Source organism: Geosmithia morbida (assembly GCF_012550715.1).
Source record: "Geosmithia morbida isolate 1262 chromosome Unknown scaffold_1, whole genome shotgun sequence".
In the NCBI taxonomy this organism is placed as follows: domain Eukaryota; kingdom Fungi; phylum Ascomycota; class Sordariomycetes; order Hypocreales; family Bionectriaceae; genus Geosmithia; species Geosmithia morbida.
Window position 1 is genome coordinate 533,923 of NW_023336188.1, and position 24,253 is coordinate 558,175.

The 24,253-nt window shown below is 55.1% G+C and overlaps 9 protein-coding genes across 9 annotated transcripts; 4 read left to right on the top strand and 5 right to left on the bottom strand.

Annotated features, from left to right (window-relative positions):
- Positions 1-599: 599 nt before the first annotated feature.
- Positions 600-2,090, top strand: GMORB2_0924 (ribosome-binding ATPase; the record flags this gene model as incomplete). Its single annotated transcript, XM_035462908.1, has 3 exons — positions 600-630; positions 916-2,003; positions 2,061-2,090. 3 exons carry the CDS (start codon positions 600-602, stop codon positions 2,088-2,090), a joined length of 1,149 nt encoding a protein of 382 aa, XP_035324332.1.
- Positions 2,091-2,599: 509 nt separating this feature from the next.
- Positions 2,600-3,908, bottom strand: GMORB2_0925 (F-box/TPR repeat protein Pof3; the record flags this gene model as incomplete). Its single annotated transcript, XM_035462909.1, has 2 exons — positions 2,600-3,472; positions 3,528-3,908. The coding sequence occupies 2 exons, from the start codon at positions 3,906-3,908 to the stop codon at positions 2,600-2,602; spliced, it is 1,254 nt and encodes a 417-aa protein (XP_035324333.1).
- Positions 3,909-4,051: 143 nt separating this feature from the next.
- On the bottom strand, positions 4,052-4,932 carry GMORB2_0926 (F-box/TPR repeat protein Pof3; the record flags this gene model as incomplete). The annotated part of the gene is made up of 3 exons (XM_035462910.1): positions 4,052-4,378; positions 4,437-4,709; positions 4,765-4,932. 3 exons carry the CDS (start codon positions 4,930-4,932, stop codon positions 4,052-4,054), a joined length of 768 nt encoding a protein of 255 aa, XP_035324334.1.
- A 1,244-nt stretch (positions 4,933-6,176) lies between these two features.
- GMORB2_0927 (4-amino-4-deoxychorismate lyase) lies at positions 6,177-6,899 on the bottom strand (the record flags this gene model as incomplete). Its single annotated transcript, XM_035462911.1, has 1 exon — positions 6,177-6,899. One exon carries the CDS (start codon positions 6,897-6,899, stop codon positions 6,177-6,179), a length of 723 nt encoding a protein of 240 aa, XP_035324335.1.
- An 861-nt stretch (positions 6,900-7,760) lies between these two features.
- GMORB2_0928 (mitochondrial import receptor subunit TOM70) lies at positions 7,761-9,914 on the top strand (the record flags this gene model as incomplete). The annotated part of the gene is made up of 3 exons (XM_035462912.1): positions 7,761-7,955; positions 8,137-9,571; positions 9,661-9,914. 3 exons carry the CDS (start codon positions 7,761-7,763, stop codon positions 9,912-9,914), a joined length of 1,884 nt encoding a protein of 627 aa, XP_035324336.1.
- A 1,135-nt stretch (positions 9,915-11,049) lies between these two features.
- On the bottom strand, positions 11,050-12,032 carry GMORB2_0929 (syntaxin 1B/2/3; the record flags this gene model as incomplete). Its single annotated transcript, XM_035462913.1, has 2 exons — positions 11,050-11,394; positions 11,532-12,032. 2 exons carry the CDS (start codon positions 12,030-12,032, stop codon positions 11,050-11,052), a joined length of 846 nt encoding a protein of 281 aa, XP_035324337.1.
- A 2,145-nt stretch (positions 12,033-14,177) lies between these two features.
- GMORB2_0930 (U3 small nucleolar ribonucleoprotein IMP4) lies at positions 14,178-15,246 on the bottom strand (the record flags this gene model as incomplete). Its single annotated transcript, XM_035462914.1, has 3 exons — positions 14,178-14,640; positions 14,728-15,152; positions 15,241-15,246. 3 exons carry the CDS (start codon positions 15,244-15,246, stop codon positions 14,178-14,180), a joined length of 894 nt encoding a protein of 297 aa, XP_035324338.1.
- A 701-nt stretch (positions 15,247-15,947) lies between these two features.
- On the top strand, positions 15,948-19,245 carry GMORB2_0931 (regulator of nonsense transcripts 1; the record flags this gene model as incomplete). Its single annotated transcript, XM_035462915.1, has 3 exons — positions 15,948-16,225; positions 16,296-17,790; positions 17,860-19,245. The coding sequence occupies 3 exons, from the start codon at positions 15,948-15,950 to the stop codon at positions 19,243-19,245; spliced, it is 3,159 nt and encodes a 1,052-aa protein (XP_035324339.1).
- Positions 19,246-22,308: 3,063 nt separating this feature from the next.
- GMORB2_0932 (mannosyl-oligosaccharide alpha-1,2-mannosidase) lies at positions 22,309-24,171 on the top strand (the record flags this gene model as incomplete). Its single annotated transcript, XM_035462916.1, has 2 exons — positions 22,309-23,940; positions 24,052-24,171. The coding sequence occupies 2 exons, from the start codon at positions 22,309-22,311 to the stop codon at positions 24,169-24,171; spliced, it is 1,752 nt and encodes a 583-aa protein (XP_035324340.1).
- Positions 24,172-24,253: the final 82 nt, after the last annotated feature.

Sequence of the window (24,253 nt, forward strand, 5' to 3'; positions counted from 1 at the left end):
TCGGTAGCTCCCGCTGCGATAACAAAGCATGCCCTCGTATTCCGTTAGATCCCCATTTCTTCGTAGATGCTCAGGAACAGGATTAGCATGTCGGCCATGGAGGCTCTGGAGCTTGGAAAGGGCATGCGAATAACGGCACATGGGCGATCATAGACGTTGTAGTCCGGCAAGTCTCTGTCGTATCTGGCCCGCAAAAATCAGGCCAGATGGAAGTCACTCTTCCGACTGAGATACCTCTGGATCCGCAGTGACGCTCGCTGACCCACTGGTACGAGTATAATCGCATCTACATGGGCGCATTTGCAATTTATTACTACCCCTCCACGACCCCTCCAAAATGAGGCGCCGCCACCAAAAAAAAATCCAGACCTTTTCGCCTTGCCTGTGACGTCCATATTTTTTTTCTCTCTCTCTTGCGCCATCATCATATCACTACACAATCCGACACAGAAAAAAAGATAAAAAAAAAAAGATAAAAAAACCACTTACCTGGAAACACCTACACTCACACCCAGCACCCCCTGCTGCTCTCTGATCAAGACATCCTACTACTAGTCACAAACTAGCAGTAGTCGAATGAAAGCCCTTGTACCATCATAATGCCTCGCGATCCTCTCATTGGGCTCGTGGGTAAGCCCTCGGCTGGCAAGAGCAGCACCCTTAACAGTTTAACGGATGCATCATCCAAAGTCGGTCCGTAGCTTCTTCTTCTTGCTCCCCTTCTTTGCCCGAAAATAATCCTCCCCATGGATGGCTAATGCTGTGATTTCCCCCTCTCCCCCCTCCCTTGGCCAGGCAACTTCCCGTATGTTCCTGCCTCTCTCTCTCTCGCTATGCCTCCCGTTCTTAGGGAGATACCGACCAACTGACACGCTCGGCTCAGGTTCACCACCATCGATCCCCAACGAGCGATAGGCTACCTGCAGATCGACTGCGTATGCTCGCGACACAACGTATCGGACCGATGTCGCCCCAACTATGGCAGCTGCGTGGATGGCCGACGGTCAGTTCCCATCGAGCTCCTCGACGTGGCGGGGCTCGTGCCGGGCGCGCACGAGGGCCGCGGCCTGGGCAACAAGTTCCTGGACGACCTGCGACACGCCGACGCGCTGATACACGTAGTGGACGTGTCGGGGACGGTGGATGCCGAGGGCAAGGAGACGAGGGGGTACGATCCGTCGGTGGACATCGCCTGGCTGCGGCACGAGGTGGTGGCGTGGATCCTGGGCAATCTGCTGAACAAGTGGGGGTCCGTCCGGCGGCGGCACATGGCCATCAAGGGGACCGCCGTCGAGACGCTGCAGGGCCAGTTCTCCGGGTACGGAGCCACGACGGCGACGGTCAACCGCACGCTTGACCGGGCCGGCATCAAGGAGCCCCTGGAGGACTGGTCCAACGAGACGGTCGAGCACATCGTCAACGCCTTCGTCGACGAGAAGTTCCCCACCGTCATCGCCCTCAACAAGATCGACCACCCGGACGCCGACAAGAACATCTCCAAGATCGCCAAGATGCACGATCCCAAGGAGATCGTCCTGTGCTCCGCCATCTCCGAAATCTTCCTCCGTAAGATGGCTAAGCAGGGCTATATCAAGTACGTCGAGGGTAGCGAGTTCGTCGACACCAAGGAGGACCTCATCGAGAAGGGGGACCCCACCGGCGGCGGGCTCAAGGAACTGGATGAGCGTAATAGGAATCGCATCGAGAACCTGAAGGACATGGTCCTCTACCGTTTCGGCTCCACCGGCGTCGTCCAAGTCCTCTCCCGTGCCGCTGAGCTCCTGGGCCTCGTCCCCGTCTTCCCTGTCCGCAACACGTCCACCTTTGCTTCGGGCGCCGCAGAATCCAAGTTCGTCTTTAGGGACTGCGTCCTAGTCAAGAAGGGCTCTACCGTCGGCGATGTTGCCCGAAAGGTCATGGGTGATGCGCCCATTGCCTACATTGAGGGCGTCGGCAACTTGCGCGTATCCGAAGACGATTCTGTTAGCGTCGGCAAAAACGATGTGAGCCCATCTTTTTATGTCTCAACATTTGGCCCGAAACTAACACACGAGCTACAGATCTTGTCTTTCAAGGTTGGTCGCGCTTGAGGATGGTGTGTCTTGCTGAATGGTACGACTTCATCAAAAGCAGGTATGAGGAATATATGCAGCCGCTATTCTGGGATATATATCGCATTGGGAACATTGTTGGTATTAGCGGTGAATCTATTGATATCCGGTCTATCACGTGCACGACTGCCTCTTCCTCAAAGGGGCAGGTATGCTATGTAATGTCGATCCGGGTTATCCTCTTCTTCCTCTTGTGACTATCGCGATGCTACGAACCTGGCCTTAATGTGGCCGGTGCTGCCCTTAACGAGGCCGAGTTATCTAATGTTCCGGCTATGCAGGCATCTGGTGATATCCACACAAAAATAGACTAGATAAAATAAACGCTAATAGAGATCCATCAAGCATGCTGTTCCGTGTAGTGATGATGTCGCTGTTCCTTGCTCCCATGCTCGAACCCGTAACAATTCAATAATACATTAAAGAGCAAGCATAATACTGAACAAGAAAAGAAAAAAGAACGCCATTTACAAGAATATCATCCCAAACTAATTATTTTCGAAAACCACGGGCCACTCCCGTGGTCTGTCGCCAAAGACCAGCTGGACGCCGTACTCCTTGGCCGCAGTCTTGAGGCTATCCAGAGGAGCACCCCGGATGGTAGATTGGTAAATCCTCTTGAGCTTGGTCACCTTCATGACGGCTACGACGACGGAGCACATCTCCGCATCTTCGTAGTACTCAGAGCCAATCTCGAGAATCTCGAGGTTCGGGAACGACGCGAGGAACCCGGGAAGCGGGAGCTGGTCGTCGGACCGGGGGTACCGCGTGAAGCGGAAATTGCTGACGCGCATGCTGCGAATGGACCGGGCACCCCGCAGCCACTCGTAGTCCTTCAAGTGCTGGCAGCTCGAGGGGCCCTCGGGCTCGTTGAAGTGCGGCCGGCGGAAGTTGATGTCGAGCTCGCGCAGCCTGTTGTTGTCCAGGGCTGGTCGTAGGATGGGCTGCAGGGCTGTGCCGTCCATGACGGTCTGCTTGATCCGGAGGGCCTCCAGGTTGGAAAAGTGGTTGGGCAGGCCTAGGTCCCCCTGCATGATCCTGTCGGATCCGTCGTTCAGCTCCATCGAGTGGCGGTTCCGGTCGAGAAGGACGGTGCCTCTGGGGTCGTCAAAGTAAGGGACCAGCTCAATGTACCGGATGTTCTCGCCCCTGTTGATGGAGACTAGACTGTTGAATCCAAATGCCTGGTCAAGGTCTAGGATTTCGCGGTGGCCATTGACAATGACGGCTTTCATGCCCTTCCATACCTCGTTAAAGGTCTCCTTGATGGTACGTTCGCCTTCGATGCCGTAGTCAGCAAAGGGGAAGAGGTTTGAGAACCAGAGCTGCTCGAGGTTGGGCATGGTCCCGGGCAGCACAGTCTGGTGGAATGGGTTAGTCACTGCACGTTGCCGCGTTTCTGTTTCTGGTACTCACCGGTCGTAGCATGCCCAATGTCCCGACAATGTGAAGCTGACGCAGCTTGGGTAGAACTGGGAGCTGGAGCTGGGGCGCTGCAGAGTTTGGCGCCTTGGGGCTGAGGTGGAGGTACTCGATGTTTCCGGCTACAGCTTCCCACAGGGTCCCAGGTACGTGGACCTGATCGAGGACGAGATGGGTCAGAGTAGGCGGCCACTGGTGCGTATCGACGCTCAGAGGCTCGAGCTCGTTGTGTATCTCAAGAAACTCTAGCTTACGGGACCCCCTGAGAAGTGTATGGATCTTCGGATTGGCGAGGCGAAGCGCGGAAGCGTCTTTGATGATGAGGCTGCGAGTATTGTTCCCAGAGTAACCAAGAAGCTTAGCCAAGGTGTGCATGTTCGGCGGGTTGCGTCGGGCAATAGGCTTGTCCAACTCAATACTCCGCCACAAGTAGAAGTTTGCCTTGCTGGTCAATGAACGCCTCCATGATTTGGAAACCTGCAAGCATCGCCTTGAGTCTCTGTCAGCTCCGAGTGACCCTACATTGTCCACGATGTGGCGTTCTTACAGCTGAGAAGGAAAGTCGACGTGTTGGAATATTTGATAAACAATATCAATGGGTAGCTGCAGGGGGTCTTTGCGACAGAAGCGAGCGTGAAGGGGTTCTCGCGCAGCGACCAATTTCTAAACAGGTCATCAGTATACTCCTTGGGCCATGCTTCTTGGTCAGCCAGACTCACCGCTATCTTGGGGTCGTCCTTGGTGATATTGTTGGAAAGACCAGCCTCGATACCCGCACTATAAACTTTCCAGGCGAATTCCGACTTCTTCTGGAGCCGAGCAATCTTGCCCAGACGGAGGTAGCCCTATACCATCAATCAGCCATCAAATATACCGCGTTGGAGAAGAGCATTTGTAATTTACCTCGGGGAGCCGCGGTGCCAGTTCGAGTATCCATTCGGCGTCCTTCCTAGCACGTTCGAGCTCCTTGAGCGATTCGAACGTCGCAGCGCGGTAGTCGAGAGCCTGGATGTGGAGCAGATTGTCGCATTTGCCGAACAGTTGTCCCACAGTGCACTTGCAGTTATACATGGCCTCTTGATAGATGGAGCCATTCTCTGCTGACACCCTCTCGAAGTCCTTGCACGTGCACCTCTCCCGTCTTGTTCCTCTGGAACAGGGACATCGTTTCATAGCCTGTGGCCAAACATGTTAGCTGGGAGAGCGCGCCCGGTAAGTGGTGGTCCCATACACGAGTGAAGCATTCTAGAGCGTTCTTGTAGTGTTTGGATGCGTAGGCTCGGCGGCCATCGTGAATGAGGGCCTCGACAGCGGCATCGCGGTCCACCGTCATTATGAGATGGCTTGGTGGCCTGACGTCGCTGGTAGTTCGTAGTGTGACTTGCTGCGTCGAGATCATTTGTAGTTGGTGGATTCTTCCCCACGATGGAGGCAAAATAAAATAAAAAGAAGGCGGGATGCCTGTTTTTCTTGTTTTAGTTTCGGGACCGTCTTAGCTGGTATGACGGCACGACCAGCGTATCCGATCACGACGTCTTCCGTTGTAGATGCACTTTTTGAATGAAAACGATATCTGGGCGGGCGGTTCGAGTCGATCGTAGCACTAATAGTAATGACACTGTTGTATGACTTGTCCTTGGTAATGTACCGTCCGAGCAGTTGTGCGCGTGAGTAGTAGGTGTGTGGGTGTGTGTATGTATGTAGAGGGCATCCGCACGGAAAGTACGAGAAGGCAAGCTTTCACACAGGACAGGATGATGTTATGATGACAAGAAAGCCAGGAGCAATCGGTAGGTGGTAGTGGCTATTTCTATTCGACCATGATGGTTGGTGGTACGAAGAACAAGGCATCTCAGGCACAGAACGCGCTTACCGCGGAAAGAAAAAGTATTTCGGGTGTTGGGGGGTGTTACCTTGTCGCAAGGTCCACCCAATCACTTTGGTATAATGACGTAGTCTGTAGATGCATGTTCGTCGTTTAGCGTTCACTGCCCCGGCCTGCACCCGATGCGGTACCCCAGGGCTTGGACTCAATATTACGAGTAAGGGTTCAGTAGTGGGATCACGTAGTGTTCATGTTGAGTAATGTTGCTCGGTATGGTTGTATGGGGATAGGATATTGGGTAACGATACTGCTAATACAGCTGTTAGGACTACTGTACTTCGGTGTATCTTATGGACCATGGTACGAGCGAGTGTGCTATAAGAAGTTACGTGCAGTCTACTGGCAGCTATTTATGCATGTGCAACCAGGAAAACACGGGGAAAGAAGTTGACAAATGCGGGGAGAATCAGGCGTGACGGGTAAGACCAGGGTGCCGATGACGCCTGTTTTTTCGCTCCTCTTCCCGTCCTTGTTCTCTGCTTCTCCTGCGCATATTATCGTGATGATGCAGTCGCGATGATGGTGAACCTTACTGCTAGTGCTGGTAGTTTCTAATCTGTGTAGTGTCAAAGGCAAACGTTTGCAAACAGGAACCCTCTCGCACCGTTGCTCAGCCAGCATTCCTCGCCATCTACTAGAGAGCTTGCCGAAACAACTTGCTCGACCGCTATGTTACTATTGGCGAGTGCACTCTGGGATTTAGCATGTGCCACACATTTGGGGGGGAGGGGGGGGGGAGTTGCATCATAGGAAAGACCTCACCGCTCCAGAGCCCATCGTCGCGAGGTTCCCTCTTGGCCGCCGCTGCCATCAATGTCGCTGTAGCCATCTGATACCGGCGGCGTAACCCACCGTCCCTTCCTCCAGAAGTACGGCGTGGTGATGCTCGCCTCCATGACAGATCCGTCCGGGCTAACGGTCAGAACCTCCTTCAGGTCTGCGGGGGAGATGTTGGCACGTTGACGCGCTCCGTCGTACATTGGCCGATGCGTTGTCTTAAAGTGTGTATACTCTGATCGAACAGTCTTGGCGCCATCCAGAACAAGGGCATAACACTGCGCCTGTACTTTTGGAGGCTCTCCTCCAGGCGAATGCGGTCTCTCCCGGGGTGCGGGCAGTCGGGTGGGAAAGAGCTGTCTTATCGGCACTCTTGGCGTATCGGCCTTTTCGAACGTAACCTGGCCATGACGGTCGACAAGTATCTTAAGTCGTAGAGGGCTCGACTGGTCGGGGCCTACGAAATCCTCGAGCCCGTCCGCCAGCGACTCGAGACCGGCAGGACCCTCAAGCGTTTGGACAGCCCGCTCCCAACCCCAATGCGACGCGGCCTTTAATAACCTATCGCGGTGGTGGTCGAGCATGTATATAGGCGACTTGTTGTCATAATTCCACCCGGCATGTTGGGGTCCCTGTTGCGGGACGTCGGTCAATTGGGGATCGTATCGCAACGTGGAAAAGAGATGGAACTCGTCAGCGGCCATTTCGTACTCTCCGCTGTTACAATGTCTCTGGAGTGGCTACAATAGGCATTCGGTGTTCAAGCTCGGGGCCGATGTCGCAGATGGCTGGATTGTTTCGACCCAAGTGTTATACTAGACTGATGACTAACTTGAGCTCTGCTACTCGACATTATTAGCTAGTAGCAGGCCAAGGGCCGAGGTTGAAATCACGCACTCGTAGGCTGTACCTGTATGAAGCACAAGGACCGTAGCTAGATACAATTTAGTAGGACCTGTAGTATTTAAAGACGATCTATCTCGTAATTTAACAGACAAACTGAGAATGTTTATCAAGCTATGGACGATAGATAGGTGGGTGGGTGATGGACCATGCAGTGCCAACATTCATCCGTCATGTTACGCCGTAGCCGAGCCCAATTAATGCCTCAGGCATTCAAGACAAGACAGAGCTCCATGGCCTTCTCTCCCTCTCTCCCTTGAGCCCCTACTCCCTAAAGTTCCCTAACCCCCCCCCAAAAAAACTCCCTAAAATATTCGTAATGATGGCCAGAGTCGATAACTTCGGAAAACTTTGAGTGGGGCCTAAGGAAGGCAACAGACTCTTGAGGTTTAGCAAAGTGGAACCACGCGCCAGGCCTTTGAGCTCAGGAAATTTCGTGGGAAGCCCGTCACTTGCGTCGGCCATCATCAATCATTCTCTGCCTACGCGTCTCTCGAAAGCCCACCGCTAGACTATTTCCTCAAGCACCACCAAGCCCGTCGGTTCCGTGCGCTCATCTGGCTCACGATTTCTGACACATCCCTCTTCTGACGCCTCCTGTTATCCTCTCTTTTTCTTTCTCTTAGTACATTTCTTAATCCCTTTCACCACTACCGACCACCATGTCGAATCCTCTTCCGTCAGTGCCTCCTACGACTCAGCCGCCGGCTGTCGCCATCCCCATTCAGGGCTCATCCAGTGTCTGGGATCGTATATCCTCTTGGGTATCAGAGAACAAGGCTGTTGTCTACACGATTGCCGGGGTTGCTGTGGTCGTTACTGGTGCCGGTGCTGTTTACTACCTCAACTCAGACTCGGTGCGTACAACCAAGGGGCGACCCAGAAAAAAATCGTCCTTTTTTTTTCCAGCACAATCCATCAATCATTAGTGAAGGATGAAAAAAAAAAAAAAACCCCTCCACCTTCTTTCAGCTCTGCATAGTAACCCTGTGATGCCGACATGATGTTGCATGGCAACACTAACCCAATCTCATATAGAAGCCTCAAGACTCTGCTCACAAGCTCAGTAAGAAAGAGCGCCGCAAGCGTAAGGAAGCTGAGCGCAAGGCCACGACCGAGACCACCGAGAAAGCCCCCAAGTCTGCACAACCCCAGGCCGCCACGGCCTCGAGTGAATCGGAGCTCCCTGAAATTGACGAGACGTCGGCTCAGAGCCTGACTCAGGAGCAGCGCGACGAGTATGCGGCTAAGCTCAAGGCTGCCGGTAACAAGGCCTACGGCGACAAGTCGTACAACAAGGCCATTGACCTGTACAGCAAGGCCATACTGTGCAAGCCCGATCCCGTTTTCTACTCGAACCGTGCCGCCTGCCACAGCGCCTTGAGCGAGTGGGACAGTGTCATCGAGGACACGACGGCCGCCATCGCCATGGACCCCGAGTATATTAAGGCCATCAACCGCCGCGCCGCCGCCTATGAGCACCAGAAGAAGTACTCGGAGGCTCTGCTCGACTTCACAGCCTCGTGCATCATTGACAACTTCAAGAATGACTCGACCGCCCAGGCTGTCGAGAGGCTCCTCAAGGCTTTTGCTGAGGAGAAGGCCAAGGAGATGCTGAGCTCGCGCCCCCCCAAGATGCCCAGCCCCATCTTTGTCGGCAACTACCTGCACAGCTTCCGCGAGAAGGAGCGCCCGGCCGGCCTCGAGGACTCGGTTGAGCTCTCGCTCGAGACGGGAAAGGGCCAGCTCCAGCTGGGTCTACAGGGCCTGGAGAAGGGCACTGGCGACGGGTACGAGCAGGCTCGCGTAGCCTTTGAGAAGGCCATTGAGCTGGGTGACCTGGGAGAGACCGAGGCCCTGGCTTATAACATGCGCGGCACGGTCCGTACGCTGCTGGGCAACCACGCCGATGCGCTGAGCGACTTCAACCGAAGCATCGAACTGGACCCGTCCATGACGCAGACGTACATCAAGCGCGCTAGCATCGCTCTCGAGCAGGGCGACCCGGTGACGGCCGATGCCGAGTTCGTGCGCGCCCTCGAGCAGGACCAGGACGACCCAGATATCTACTACCACCGCGCCCAGGCCCACTTCATCAAGGGCGACCTGTCGAGCGCGCAGAAGGACTACCAAAAGTCCATCGACCTCGACAAGGACTTCATATTCTCCCACATCCAGCTCGGTGTCACCCAGTACAAGATGGGCTCCATTGCCTCGTCCATGGCCACCTTCCGTCGCTGCATCAAGAACTTCCCCAAGGTTCCTGACGTCTACAACTACTATGGCGAGCTCCTCCTCGACCAGTCCAACTTCGCCGAGGCCGTCGAGAAATTTGACACGGCCATGGAGATGGAGAAGCAGACCAAGCCCATGTCGATGAATGTCCTGCCTCTCATTAATAAGGCCCTTGCCCTCTTCCAGTGGAAGCAGGACTTCAAGGAGGCCGAGAACCTCTGCAAGAAGGCCCTGATCAGTAAGTACCCTTCCTTGTTGTCTATCTCCCCCTCTTCTTTCTGCTTCACCCCTCCCCGACTCCATACGCTAACCTCTCTTCCTTCCCAGTCGACCCCGAGTGCGATATTGCCGTCGCCACCATGGCCCAGCTCCTCCTCCAGCAGAACAACGTGCCCGGAGCTCTCAAGTACTTTGAGCGTGCCGCCGAACTTGCCCGTACGGAGGGTGAGATCGTCAATGCCCTCTCCTACGCCGAGGCCACCCGCACACAGGTCCAAGTCACTGAGAAGTACCCCAAGCTCGCTAGTAAGCTCGCAGGCGGTATGGGAGGCCCCCCTGGATTCCGCGTTCCCAGTCAATAAACCAACTCCCAAGAACGAAGAATTCTTGCGATCCTTTTTTTTTATTACCAACAAACCGAAAATCGAATCCCCAAAACAAAAACTCCCTGTACCATGAACGACGAAGAAGTGTAACATGAAAGGCAATGAGAGAAAGAAGTGAAAAGAAAAAAAACATCGGGGCCGGGGCAGATCAAGGTTGACAGGGACCAAAACAAGAACAAAGGAGAGGAGGGGCTTCGAAGGGTTCGTCTTCCCCCTTTGTACGTGTGTCGCGTGCATTCTTTTGGAGAATGGAGGAATGGTGTTGTGTAATGTTTCAGGAGGGAAAAGGAATAGGCATGGCTATCCTGTCTTTTAGTTGTTTGTACTTGTAAATTCTTTTTCTTATTTGTTTTGCCCTTTTCCCAAGGTGCGATGCGACGCATGGATTGTTCTAACTCGTTCCCCCTCCCGTCTGGGGTTTTCCCACTCACTCCCCTCCCTCCTTCTGTTATACCTGTATATAATAAATAATACTTCCCCCTGTTTCCGCATCTGAATTCCGCATCTGATATTTACTCTTCTTCTTTCATGCACCTATCTGTGACGGGCACATTTGCCAACACACAAAAGGCCTCGTGAAATGAATGTAGTTAGGGATTGAACCCAAGGTCAATAAACAATGCGTGGCTGGCAGAAACTAGGGTAAAGAAACAGAAACAATCCCCATTAATATATTAAACCTCGTTCAACTATAGTGACATTTCGTTTGCAGGAATTAAGTCGTGCCGTAATCTTCTTGCCCTTCTCTCCCGTCTTCAGTCATTCCTGGCGAGGGACCAGAACAGAAACCTCTCTTCCCCTTTTTCGTCTGTTCCATTTCGATTCTGGTCTGTTGTAGAAGGGTTGAGAAAGATGGGGGGAGGGGGTATAAAATGCCTTCGATGGGCGCCCCCGCAATGATTGTGAGGGATTAAAAAGAAAGAAAGAAATGCAACACCAAAAAAGCACAATGTCTATGTAAAGAGTTGCGCAGGAATAGATGCTTTCCAACATGAAAGAAATAAAGCGGCTTCAAGTCGGGGTTATGAAACAATTGGCGGGTGGGAGGTGGCGCAAAGAGGTCGCTCCCATTGAGAGCAAGGGAGGAAAGGAGGAGAATTAGTCGTCGTTTTTACTTGGAATTGGCGAGACCGATACCCAGACCGACGCCGAGGGCGATGGCAAGGATGATGAGGACGACGACGAGGAAGCACCACCACTTGAGCTTGCGGCGGTGCTTGGCATGCTTGTTGGCCTGCTCGACTTGCTGGTTGCCCTTTTCGATATTCTCGACCGTGTTCTCGGCATTCGTCTCGGCGGCCTGGACGACGGGGTCCTGCTGCTCGACAATAGCGGCGAGCTCCTGGTAGAGGACGGCCAGCTCGGACAGGGTCTGTTCGATGCGCTGGAGCTCGTTGTGACGGGCACGGACGTTGCCTAGGACAGAGCTGGCGTGACCGGTGCGGTTGGTGCGGAGCTGTGTTTTGGTTTGTCAGTCTCACATGAATAAGATGAACCTTTCAAAGCCCCCCCCCAAACCCTAAACAAGAGGGAGCCCGAGAGAAGAGGGAGAGAGGGAGAGAGGGAGAGAGAGAGAGAGAGAGAGAAACATACAGCAGCCTGGAAAACACCCTCGTTCCCCCAATCGACATTGGCGGCCTCGTTGACCTCCTCCTCGGAAGCCTCGGGGTTGACGATGCGGTACTGGCGGGCAATCTGCTCGCGATAGCGGTTCTGGTAGTCGCGTTCGATGCTCTGGTACTTGTCGAGTTCCGACTTGAAAAAGGTGCGGAGCGACTGGAGTTGAGTGTTCTTGGTGTTGCGCGACACGTCGGTGGTGCGGGCCAGGTCCTTCTCGAGGCCCTTGATGCCATCTTTGATGGCCGTGTTCCGGATCTGGGTCTGAGAGACGTACTGCTCCAGCTCGTCGCGGGCCTGGCCGTCGGTGCTGCTGAGGGAGCGCTGGTGGAGCTGGCCGATGTAGTCGACATCCGTTGTCAAACTCTTGATGTCACTGCGTAGGCTGCCTACGCGGTCGAGAAACTCTGACACCGTCAAGACACGGGCCGACGACGCCTGCTGCGGCGGCTGCTGCTGCTGGGTATAGTCGCTCATTTCGTACTGATCGTTTGAGCCGTAGGGATTCGACTTGTTCGAGGGACAATGTCAGCTTGCTTCCGTCTCTCGGGAATTGCTAAAGGGCAACAGCAACAGCATACTTGTCCGTAGCCATGTCCCGATTCCTGGGAAGGACCCTGCTGGTAGCCAGGATTCCGGTTGTACTGGCCGTACGACATGTCGGGCAATGGGGTCAGGTCTTTTTTCTTTCGGGAAAGCCAAATTCTATCATGCGCACGCGCAAGAGCGATGGATGGTGGCAGAGGCCAGCTGTGTGCGGAGTACGCCTCAGGTGTCACCAGATCCAAGGGGACCGGTCGAGAGGGAGAGGGACGGGGAGGTACGAGTAGCAATAATATATGGCTACCACTACTGATCTGGGGAGGGGAACGGACGGGGTATGAGAAGGTGAGGGTTGAAAAAAAGAAAAGCCGACAAGGCTGAGCTGAAGGAGGAGGGAGATTGACGAGACGGATTTTCGAAGTGGGCGGATTTACTATTACGAGCACTCTGGTTAAGTTATTATTACTGCGGTAATACTACTCTACTCGTACTAGCAGCATTATTACAGTACTGCGAGCAGTCCGTACATGTACTCGTACTGTCACTAGTCTTACGGCGCAATGGGACGATGGGGAGGGGGGGGGGGACACATGAGAGGCAGGAAATACATAGCACCTGGGAATTCTGGGGCCATTCCGGCTTGGACGGCAAAGGACTAAAAAGTCTGGTGCAGGGCCGTGGAGGTCAAGTTTGTGGCCTTCCAGAACCAGAAATCAGACTGGCGCATCCCGGTATTATCTTACTGTGGCGGGTGGGGCCCCCAGAGTAAATTAGAGTGAGAGACCTAGAACTGGAGCCGGAAAAACGACGTCACGCGCCAGTCACAGGTCACCTCACTAAGCCCACAGCCTACGTACGTACCTACAAGCCACGGCTACAGCTCAGAGTCCATCGGTCTCCAGGCTGTCTTACAGGGGGGAGAGGGAGGGAGCCCGAGAATCCACTGGAGAGAAATTGTCAATGTCCGTGAATGGCGTGCAAGCCACAGGCGACCGACGGAATTGGAATTTAGGTGTGGACGCAAGCACGACAGCTCCGGAGAGTGGGCTCCCACCCCGTCCGAGACAAGAAGTAGGAAAAAAAAGAAACCCGATGAAGAAACGAAGCAGGGAAGAGGAAACAGAAAACAAGCATTGAGAATAGGCGGTACGAGCACTGACTGCTGCTGTCAGCGCTTGTTGTGGCTGTGGGTCTGCAGCACTGGCTCTGCGGCGCTGTTCTGTTCTACCGCGCCGAGAGAGTTATATTACTGCGGATGAATATTAATGCTCGCATCCGCACTCCGTACTTTTTTCGTAGTGTGATTAAGCTCGCAAAAAAACTCGCATGGTCGGACTGCTTGATCATCCCGCCTGGTCGCCACGGGGCGGTGGCAAGGTCTTATTCTTACTTAAGCCTAATTATTGAACATGACGACATAGTAAGGGTGATACTGTGAGTTTTGATGCAGAGTCAACCGTGCTGGCAATGTATCTTTGTACATACACCACTCGGCATCGCCCGGTAGTACATTCGACATCACCATTTGCTTTACGAAATCCCATCATCATCGGGCAACCTATTCAGACAGACATACTCGTACATGAATGCCATCAAAAGTGGTATTTATAGCACTATATATGGCGGCCCATGACACTTCAGCCTCGTCGTCTCCACTATCGTTTTCGTGAACTATCATCCATCATAGAGCGACCATCACCGGCACGTCAAGAAAGGAAACAGGATAAATGACAGGATCTCTGGGATCACATCCTTGTCTTCTGTAAAAGTGGCGGAGTATGTAATATATTACATCTAGGGTTGATTTGACAGCTCTTGGCAATGGGATTCGAATTATCCGAACATGCTACAGATTGTTCTCCTGCCTGGCTTCTCGATAATACTTGCTGCCATCACGTTTTATCGTAACAGTGTGCGCCTGGCCAGTCCCATCTCCGAATCTCGCCTCTTCAGCCTCATTGTGCCTGGTACACATTGATTGACAAGTGAATGGCGTTGAGGCGGCGCCATGAGTGGGGTCGGACAGAATTGCCCTGACCTGTCTTGTTTGTTGTTGTTTGTGCTTCGTGGCCGGGACGATCAGAGGTAGTTCTTCTTCCTGGCCGTGCGCGTGTACTGGGTGAGGTGCCACTCTACGTCGCCATCCTTGTTCTCGAGGGTACCGGCGCGCAGCTCAAACATGCGCATCGTCATGCGGGGGCCGACCTCGGCCAGCTCTACGCTGTCGTAGCCGGTACGCACAAAGACGTGGTGCCGCACCTCGATATTGTCGTCGATGTTCTTGAAGGTGACGACGCGGCTGCCAATCTTGTTCTTACTGGTGATGGCCTCACGCGGCGGGAAGATGTGCTTGAGGATCTTGACCACGCGCTGGCCCAGCTTGGTGGAGAAGCCGTCAAAGATAAGGTGAGGGTACGACTCGCTGACAGTGCCGCGCACGCTCCCCGGGATATCGTGGCGGAGGACCACGTTGGACAGGGTGAAGCATGCCGTCGGGCCGTGGGGGAAGTGAGACAGCGTCAATCCGGTTGGCGTTCCGCGGCTGTTTTGTTTTGGCACCATCGTCAGCAACTATTGTCTTCTATCGCGTGTGCGGGGCAGCAGGCATAGCCATGTGCCCGGGACGTACTGTTCGTGAAGCAGGATAACGTCTGACAGTCCCGCGGCCTGCGCAGACCGCACCAGGTCGGGCAGGATGAGGTTTCCACGGTTCAGCCGCACAGCCGTCGGCAGCAGTAGCCTGATCTCCTTGGCAAACGACGCCAGTCTCGAGGATGGATCGCGCGACGTCGTCACTAGCACACGCGGGTCCACGACCCCCGACAGTTGTGCATACTCGTCGTCGATGTCCAGCTGCTCGTTTGTGTCCTTGTCCACCGACTCGTCGTACTGAAAGTCCTTCCTTAGGGCCTTGTCGTTAGCAATCTCTGGGTCCAGCGGCTTCCCCGAGGCCAGGGATGCCCTCAGCTTGGCTCGCTTTTCGCTGATCTCGGCATCTCGTAGTAGGAGCGCCCGCCTGTAAAGGTAGTCTCGCCGTTGACGTGCTTGCTTTCGCTGAATGTCCCCAAAAGTGTTAGAATTCCAGTCGCATATTTCCTTGGAAAAGGTATTTCAGCAGTTCTTGTGAGGGGAGTGAACATACAATCATTTTGTTAGATAAGTAAGCGTGTCATATGTAGATGTTGGTTGCTGATATTATCAACGACAATGATCTTTTTTTTTTTTTTTTTTCCTCTGCTCGGATTAGCAACCACCGCACCCAAAATGCGCTTATCGCGTCACCGGGACCGTTTATCGATAAGATTATTTCTCGAAGCTTATCACGTGGCTGCAAAAATGTCCCACCAAGAGGAAACTCAATACGTCGCTAGATAACCTCAATTCGAGTTTGCAAGTTGACCCATTCAGTCATCACAGTGGAACTAGTGGAACTGGTGGCGTACGCTGTCATCTGCAACTCTTGCCGTTGACTGCGTAACTAGACAGACCTCTTACTTCTCCCATATCGGAAAACCTTGATCTTGCCCCATCTCAACCGCGACAAACACTCCGGCGCATTCATCGAACGCGATGATGTGAGTCCGACTAGACCTACCTACGAACTCCGATTATTTCCAACGATACAATACTGAAGATCCGAGCTGGATTTTCCATATATTTTTCCTAAGAGGTGCGGACTTTATTCATACAAGCGCATCAGGGTTCTGCATTCCACGACCCCCCCCCGGTCTCCAGATATACCCTATCTGTCGCTATCGCCCCCTCCTCACCCCCGCCGGCACCCGCTGATGCTTATGCGAACTCCAGGAGAAGCTTTCAGTTCACCTGACCCGGAACGAAGCCTTCAGAATGGAGGGTGCTTTCACGCATGTGGGAAACCACCTCATTTCTGACTCGGCCGCTGCCATCAAAGCTGGCACCGACGACTTTTCCGCCCTCGGCACCGACGAGAACTTGCTCTATGGCAAAATGCCCGACCCCGATTCTCGCCGCCGCGCAGACGACGATGACAACGCCACTGAGACATATGACAATGACAATGATAGCGTCAGCAGTCCTGTTGATGGTATGGACGGGCTGAACCTCGATGACGCTGACGAGAAGGAGCTTCCTGCACACGCTTGCGCGTAAGTTACAGACCGGCATGTGAACTGTGGTCGACCAGTAGCCTGACTAACTGATTCTCCGACGATGTAGGTACTGCGGCATTCACTCGCCAAGCTCCGTCGTCAAGTGTCTGCACTGCAACAAATGGTTCTGCAGCTCCCGAGGCAACGGGAACTCGACGCACATTGTCAACCACCTGGTGCGCGCTCGCCACAAAGAGGTCCAGCTTCACCCAGAATCCTCTCTTGGGGATACCGTCCTGGAATGCTACAACTGCGGTACCAAGAATGCCTTCCTTCTCGGCTTTATCCCTGCCAAGTCAGATACCGTTGTCGTGCTCCTGTGCCGACAGCCCTGTGCGTCAGCTTCATCCAACAAGGACATGAACTGGGACACATCCCGCTGGGAGCCCCTCATTGCCGAACGTGCTTTCCTCGAATGGCTGGTTTCACCTCCCTCCGATGCCGAACAACTGCGAGCTCGCCACCTCACTCCCAACATGATCTCCAAGCTGGAGGAGATGTGGAAGGTTGAGCCCAAGGCTACGGTGGTGGATCTCGAGAACTCAGCCGGCGTCGAGGACGAGCCCAACCCGGTCCTCCTGAAATACGAGGACCAGTACCAGTACCAGAATATCTTTGGACCCCTTGTCAAGATGGAATCAGATTATGACAAGAAGCTCAAGGAGGCACAGTCCGAGGACAACCTCATGGTTCGCTGGGACTACGGACTGAACAACAAGCACGTTGTCAGCTTCAACCTCGTCAAGATTGAGTCGGGAGACGTCAAGCTTGCTGTTGGTGACGAGATGAGGCTGCGCTACAATGGCGAACTACGTCCGGCCTGGGAAGGAGTGGGTTACGTTGTTAAGATCCCCAACAATCAGTCGGACGAGGTGTCCTTGGAACTGCGCAAGGTGGGAAATGAGAAGTTGGTCCCCACGGACCTGTCGCACAACTTCTCGGCCGACTACGTGTGGAAGGCAACGTCGTACGACCGCATGCAGCTCGCCATGAAGACCTTTGCCCTCGACGAGCTGAGCGTGTCGGGATACATCTTCCACGCTCTGATCGGCAACGCTGCGACCTTTCAGCCTATGAAGCTGGCTCTCCCTAAGAAGTGGTCCGCACCCGGTCTTCCCGACCTGAACAACAGCCAGGTCGAGGCCATCAAGTCCTGTCTACAGCAGCCCCTGACCTTGATACAGGGCCCACCGGGAACTGGCAAGACGGTGACGTCTGCCACGGTCATCTACCACCTGGCCAAGGCCTCGGGAAACCAGGTCCTCGTCTGTGCCCCGTCAAACGTCGCCGTGGACCAGCTTTGCGAACGCATTCATAGGACTGGCCTGAAAGTGGTTCGCCTCACGGCCAAGTCGCGCGAGGATGTCGAATCCTCGGTCAGCTTCCTCGCCCTCCACGAGCAGGTGCGCATGGCAGAGCACAACAGCGAGCTCGTCAAGCTGGCTCAGCTCAAGAGCGACGTTGGCGAGCTGTCGAGCCAGGACGAGAAGAAGTACAAGCAGCTGACGAAGATGGCGGAGCGCGAGATCCTGACCAATGCCGACGTCGTGTGCTGCACGTGTGTAGGTGCTGGCGACCCTCGTCTGTCCAAGATGAAGTTTCGCAACGTCCTCATCGACGAGTCGACGCAGTCTGCCGAGCCCGAGTGCCTGATTCCTCTCGTACTCGGGTGCAAGCAGCTCGTTCTCGTGGGCGACCACCAGCAGCTGGGCCCCGTCATCATGAACAAGCAGGCTGCCAAGGCCGGACTAAACCAGTCCCTCTTTGAGCGCCTCGTAAACCTGGGGCGCGAGCCCGCGATGCTCAATACGCAGTACCGTATGCACCCTTGCCTGTCCGAGTTCCCTTCGAACATGTTCTACAATGGAGAACTGCAGAACGGAGTGACGGCCGAGACACGTCTGAGGCGTGAGGTCGACTTCCCTTGGGTCCGCCCCGAGATGCCCATGATGTTCTGGACGAACCTTGGCCTCGAGGAGATCTCGGCGTCGGGTACGTCGTACCTCAACCGCACCGAGGCGTCCAACGTCGAGAAGGCAATCACGCGCTTCTTCAAGGCGGGTGTGAAGCCCTCGGAGATCGGTGTCATTACACCGTACGAGGGCCAGAGGAGCTACATCGTGACGAATATGCAGAACTCCGGTACGTACAGGAAGGAACTGTACAAGGAGGTCGAGGTTGCGTCGGTCGATGCCTTCCAGGGCCGTGAAAAGGACTTCATCGTTCTGTCCTGCGTCCGTTCCAACGACAACCAGGGCATCGGTTTCCTCTCGGACCCACGCCGCCTCAACGTGGCACTCACGCGAGCCAAGTACGGACTGGTGATCCTGGGCAACCCCAAGGTCCTCTCCAAGCACGGGCTGTGGCACAACCTCTTGGTCCACTTCAAGGACCGCAACTGCTTCGTCGAGGGCCCCCTGACCAACCTCCAGCCGAGCCTCCTGCACTTGGTCCGGCCCAAGATCAGCTACCGGCCCAAGAACGGTCAGAAGCCGTACGGCCCCGTAGGGAGCCGTACGATGGACCACCGTGGCCCACCCGGTCGCGACGTCGACACGGGGTCTACGATGTCGTACATACCCGACGACGTCTCGTCGGTGCACAGCTCGGCTCTGGGTGGCGGGGCAGCGCTTGGCGGTGCGTTCCCCAGCATGTTCTCCAACTTCAGCCCCGATCAGTGGCCCGGGCTCCCCGGCGTGTCGGGCCCCGGACGCGGCGACAAGGGCCGGTCGCGTGGGCCGGAGAGCGTGGCTGGTGAGAGTGTGGCGACGACGGACTACACCGACGCGTCGAGCAGCGTGATTGGCGGGCGCGGCGTGGGGCAGGGAGGTGCCAGCCTGGGCGCGGGCCTGCACGACGCCGTGACGGGCATCAGACAACTCTCATACACGCAGAGTGACCGGCTCAAGCAGTACGTCGAGAGCAACGGACGCAACGGCTACGGAAGGCGGTACGACGACGACGAGAAGAGCGTCAGCACGGCGTTTCACAGCCAGATCGGACGGGGCTACGATTGATGGGAGGAGAGATGATGCATGCAGAAGAGCAGCAGCAACAGAAGAGGCCCGAGATGGCGACGGCAGTACATGGTCTCTTTCCTACCAGTCATGCCCAGGCATGGGACTGCTTTCGGAGCAGACAAGAGAGGCACGGTTCACCCGTCACTACGGGAGGCGACAAGCTTGTGTGTGTGTGTGTGTGTGTGTGTGTGTGTGATGCCTAGGCCGCTCGCCCCCGGCCGCTCGCCCCTGGCCGAGGAGGAGGAAAAGACGGTATCGAGGACGCATGGTTCCGGAAGAGATCTATTGAACCTCTCAGGCTTCCACCCACCACTGACCCAGCGTCTGATCTTTTCGTGATAATTTTTTTGAGCAGACGGACACCAGACCTTCCTCACGGTCTGACGGAGAAGAAGAAAGAGAGGAAGAGAGAGAAAGAAAAGGTGGTGAAGGAGAAGGGAGAGGGCAGGGAAAGCAGAAGCCAGCCAGTATCAATATACGGTGAGGCAAAGCCGTCTGCAGCCGTGTCTCTTCCAAGACTTCTTGGTCGGCTGCACGGTGCGGGCGTAGGAGCGGAGATGTCGATTTATTTTTGGAAGGAGGGAAAGACGGTGGGTGTGTGATGTGTGCAGCGACAGATGAGGTTTCTGGTGCACACACACACACACACAGACAGGTACGGGACGGAGGTGACTGACAACTACAGGCTATCTGTGGGTGGATGAAGTTGCGGGATAGCTGCCGAGCCAATCGGCCAGAGGCGGTGCTCGGGATCTGGTTCCCACCCCCCTTCCTCTGTATGGCCATCAGGTAGAATTTAGCTAGACAATATGACAGTCTTTACCGTTAAACGTGGCATGCCTGACGGGTGCATGGGTCCTGTCCTGTCGTCGGTAGAGGAGTAGATGGGCCGAGGAAAAGTACGACGGGGTCGAGCAGTAGCGAATGGTGGTGTCCGGATGTCTGCCCGAATCGTAGCGGAAAAGGTGCGACGTTCAAGAGACTGAAGTCGTCACGATCAAGAGGATGACTGGTGAAGAGTGGGATGGGCCAGGGCCCAGACAGACGATGGGATAGGTGCAGCCAGTCTATGATGCGATGATGCTCTACCACCCAGCTTGCAAAGCGTCAGTAATTTGATACGTAGCAGCGTTAACGTGGATGGGCAAGGGGTGGTAGGGGTGGTGGAGGGGGGGGAGGGGACGGGAGGGGACGGGAGGGCTTCAAAGCCAGTGAGGTCATCAGTCAGAAATTAAGAAATGGTTAAGATTGGCGTGGCAGTGCTATTCAATAATGTCATGCAAGCTGTACGAGGGAGTAATAATATGCAATAGAAGACGGTGCTGTAATACGTGCAGCGGTGCAAAGCGACTGCTATGGGCTGTTCAATAAGTGACCTGATTGGGAAGGGGGGGTTTGTCGAGACCGAGGAGAGAGGAATCAATGAACAATTTATGAGGGTGAGAAGAAGAAAATGGAAAGGCAGACGGGTTGGAGACAGACATTCGGGGAGAATGGAACAAGAACGGATCAGATCAGAGCTGTGTGTCAAATTCTGTCGGGTTTACAGCATCTTGGCCGAACCTTGCGAGACAGGGGGAGGGGGGCAGCTTATTACTTAGCTAGCCTAGGGGAATATGGAGAGAAGGGCCCCGAAGGGGAAGAGGATCTATTGAAAGGCCTACAAAGTAGTGAAGAAAAAAAATCAAAAAAATCAAAAAAAAAAATCGCGACTATCATGTATCAGTACAGATTACGAGTATGCACACACACATATATCGATGTACTCGTACTCATATCGTGATACCGTACGGACTATCCAGTAAAGCTCAGCTTTGCTCGGCTGCTTGGCACTGAGCTCTCGCTTGCTCACAGGTTTCATTAAAGGGGATCCGGACCCTCGGGGGAGAAGGCTAGGACGTAAAAGGCGAGAGAGAGCGCGGCACGCTAATAATAATTCTTCCTAGCCTCTAGGCCAGGCTATCCTATTTGTTCCTAGCCAGAATGTGAATAGACCTGAGCGCTGGTTGGTTCCTCCTACTCTCGTAGCTGGAAAAAAAAAATGATGCGTATGAAGGGAGAGATAGGTGATGCGTTGGCGATCTGCAATATTACAGCCAGATATGGGTCGTAGAGTGGCTCAGCTCAGCCACATCTGAAGGATATTACGAGGTGTCGATGGAATAGGAAGAGAAGAAGGTGAAGATGAAGAAGGGGAGGTAAGAGAGGGATGATGAGAGGAGAAGCAGGAACAAGGTAGGAAGAGATAGTAGAAAGGAAGAAAATAAAAAGAATGGAAAGAAGAAAGGAAGGGAGCAACGGACTATTATCTGCAGAGCACTGCAATGCACATGTGGTATTTCAACGTAGCATTACGACATAGATGCTGCTCGTAATCGGCCTCTCACCTACGTCTCTTGCTCTACGTGTGTCAGCCCAGTTTCCGGTTCTGTTCCCACTCTGCCACTCAACTACGCTATGCTGGACTACTGCTACTACTCCTACTCGTATTATGATCCATTACACCTCCGCCGTATTGCACTTGTCGCATCCGTCTCCCGTCTCCCCATTTCCCTTACATCTGCTTATTCCCTTCTACCCCCTCTCCGTCCATCTTACGAGTGACAGCTGCGAGTACCCGTGACTGGTACCGTACTTTCTTGGCAAGACAGACCAAGACCATACCATTCCACCGTCACCTTGCACGCCAAGAACAAGGTCCAGACGCCACATAAACGCCCCGGTTGCCAACGGCACGGGGCAGGAGGGAGAGAGAGAGAGAGAGAAGAGAGAAAAAAAAAAAGGGTCGCGATCCGACCAGCCGAAAACCATCATCTTTCCTCCTCCTCCTCCCACCCTGTTTCTCTCTTCCTATACATCACCTACCTTCCCTTTACCCGTATACGGTCGTGACCCCCTTTTCGGACCATTCGACGCACCGAGACTACCAGACGATAACGAGCTACAACACCGACGTATCGTAGTACCTGCTATAAACGAGCGAGGGAGAACGAAGGCCGTGCGCGCACACGCACATACTGAATAGAACGAGGGAATGTGCCACCGCCGCCGCCACCAGCCATGTTGAGCGGAATCCTGGGATCGCACACCCGTCGCTATGTGATCGTGGTAGTCTTCTTCCTTGTCTGCGTGGTGCTGTGGCACGGCTTCAGCCTGGCACCGTCAGACTCGTACTCGGAGACGTCGTCGACGTCATCGACCGAGCCCAAGGTCATTGACAGCTTCAAGTACCTCCCGTCGACCTTCGACTGGTCCAAGGTGACGCCCAAGTACCCGCCCGGAGACATCAAGTGGCCGCCGTCCAGCTGGCCCAAGACGTTCCCGCGCGTCCAGGCCCGGACGACGTCGGCCATGATCAAGGACGACATCGCCGCCAAGCGCAAGCAGATCATCAGGACCAAGTTCGTCAAGAGCTGGGAGGCCTACAAGGCCCACGCTTGGACAAAGGACGAGCTCATGCCGCTGTCGGGCAAGGGCAAGCAGAGCCTGTCGGGCTGGTCGGCCCAGCTGGTCGACGCCATGGACACGCTGTGGATCATGGACCTCAAGGACGAGTTCCGCCGCGCCGTCAAGGAGGTGGCCGTCATCGACTGGGCCACCACGTCCGACGAGAGGATCAACCTGTTCGAGGTCATCATCCGCTACCTCGGCGGCCTCCTGGCCGCCTACGACCTGTCCGAGGAGCCCGCCCTGCTGGCCAAGGCCGTCGAGCTGGGCGACGCCATGTACGCCGCCTTCGACACGCCCAACCGCTTCCCGCCCCGCTGGCTGTCGTACGAGACGGTCCGCCGCGGCGACCAGCTCGCGGACGAGTCCATGTCGGGCGCCGCCGGCGGCACCATGTGCCTCGAGTTCACGCGCCTCAGCCAGATCACCGGCGACCCCAAGTACTACGACGCCACCGAGCGCCTCAAGCAGTTCTTCCGCCGCTCGCAGAACGAGACCGCCGTGCCCGGCCTGTGGCCCCACGACCTCAACTACCGCGACGAGGTCGTGGACGGCCACAGGTTCAACCTGGGCGCCGGCATGGACTCGCTCTACGAGTACCTCCCCAAGATGCACGCCCTCCTCGGCGGCCAGGACCCCGAATACGTCGCCATGACCGTCAGCGCCCTCGACGCCATCCGCGACAACCTCCTCTTCCGCCCCATGACCCCCGCCGACGCCGACATCCTGCTGGCCGGCAGCCTCGTCGTCGAGGACGACGGCCAGGGCCCCGGCCGCACCTTCACCGCCGACATGGAACACCTGACCTGCTTCGCCGGCGGCATGTACGGCCTGGCCGGCAAGCTGCTCGGCCGCTCCGACTACGTCGACGTCGGCGCCCGCCTGACCTCGGGCTGCGTCTGGGCCTACGACGCCTTCTCCACCAACCTGATGCCCGAGAAGTCGCGGCTCGTCGCCTGCGCCGCCATCGACGGCCCCTGTCCGTTCGACAGCGACGCCCTGCCCAAGGGCCGCGCCAGGACCCTGCCCGAGGGCTTCGTCGGCATGCCCAACCCAAAGTACCTGCTGAGGCCCGAGGCCATCGAGAGCGTCTTCTACATGTGGCGCATCACCGGCGACCACACCTGGCGCGAGGCCGCTTGGAGGATGTGGGAGGGCCTCGTGCGCGAGACGGAGACGGAGATGGCGTTTGCGTCCATTGCCGACGTCACCAAACATTCGAGTGCAAAGATTGACTCTATGGAGGTGGGTTCCGACACACGACACGCATCCCCGCAAGATCATACTTTATCAGGAAGAACAAAGAACAAAAAAAAAAAAAAAAAAAAACCATTCAACTGACCCTTGTATATACAGACTTTTTGGATGGGTGAGACTCTCAAATACTTTTACCTCATCTTCGATGACGAGAGCAACACGAGCCTTGACGAGTGGGTTTTCAACACTGAGGCCCACCCGTTCAAACGCCCACAGTGAGAGAGAGAGAGGGCAGTCACCACATCAGACAAAGATGATAGATGACGACAAAACCGACAATAAAGACATACAAGAAAAAGAA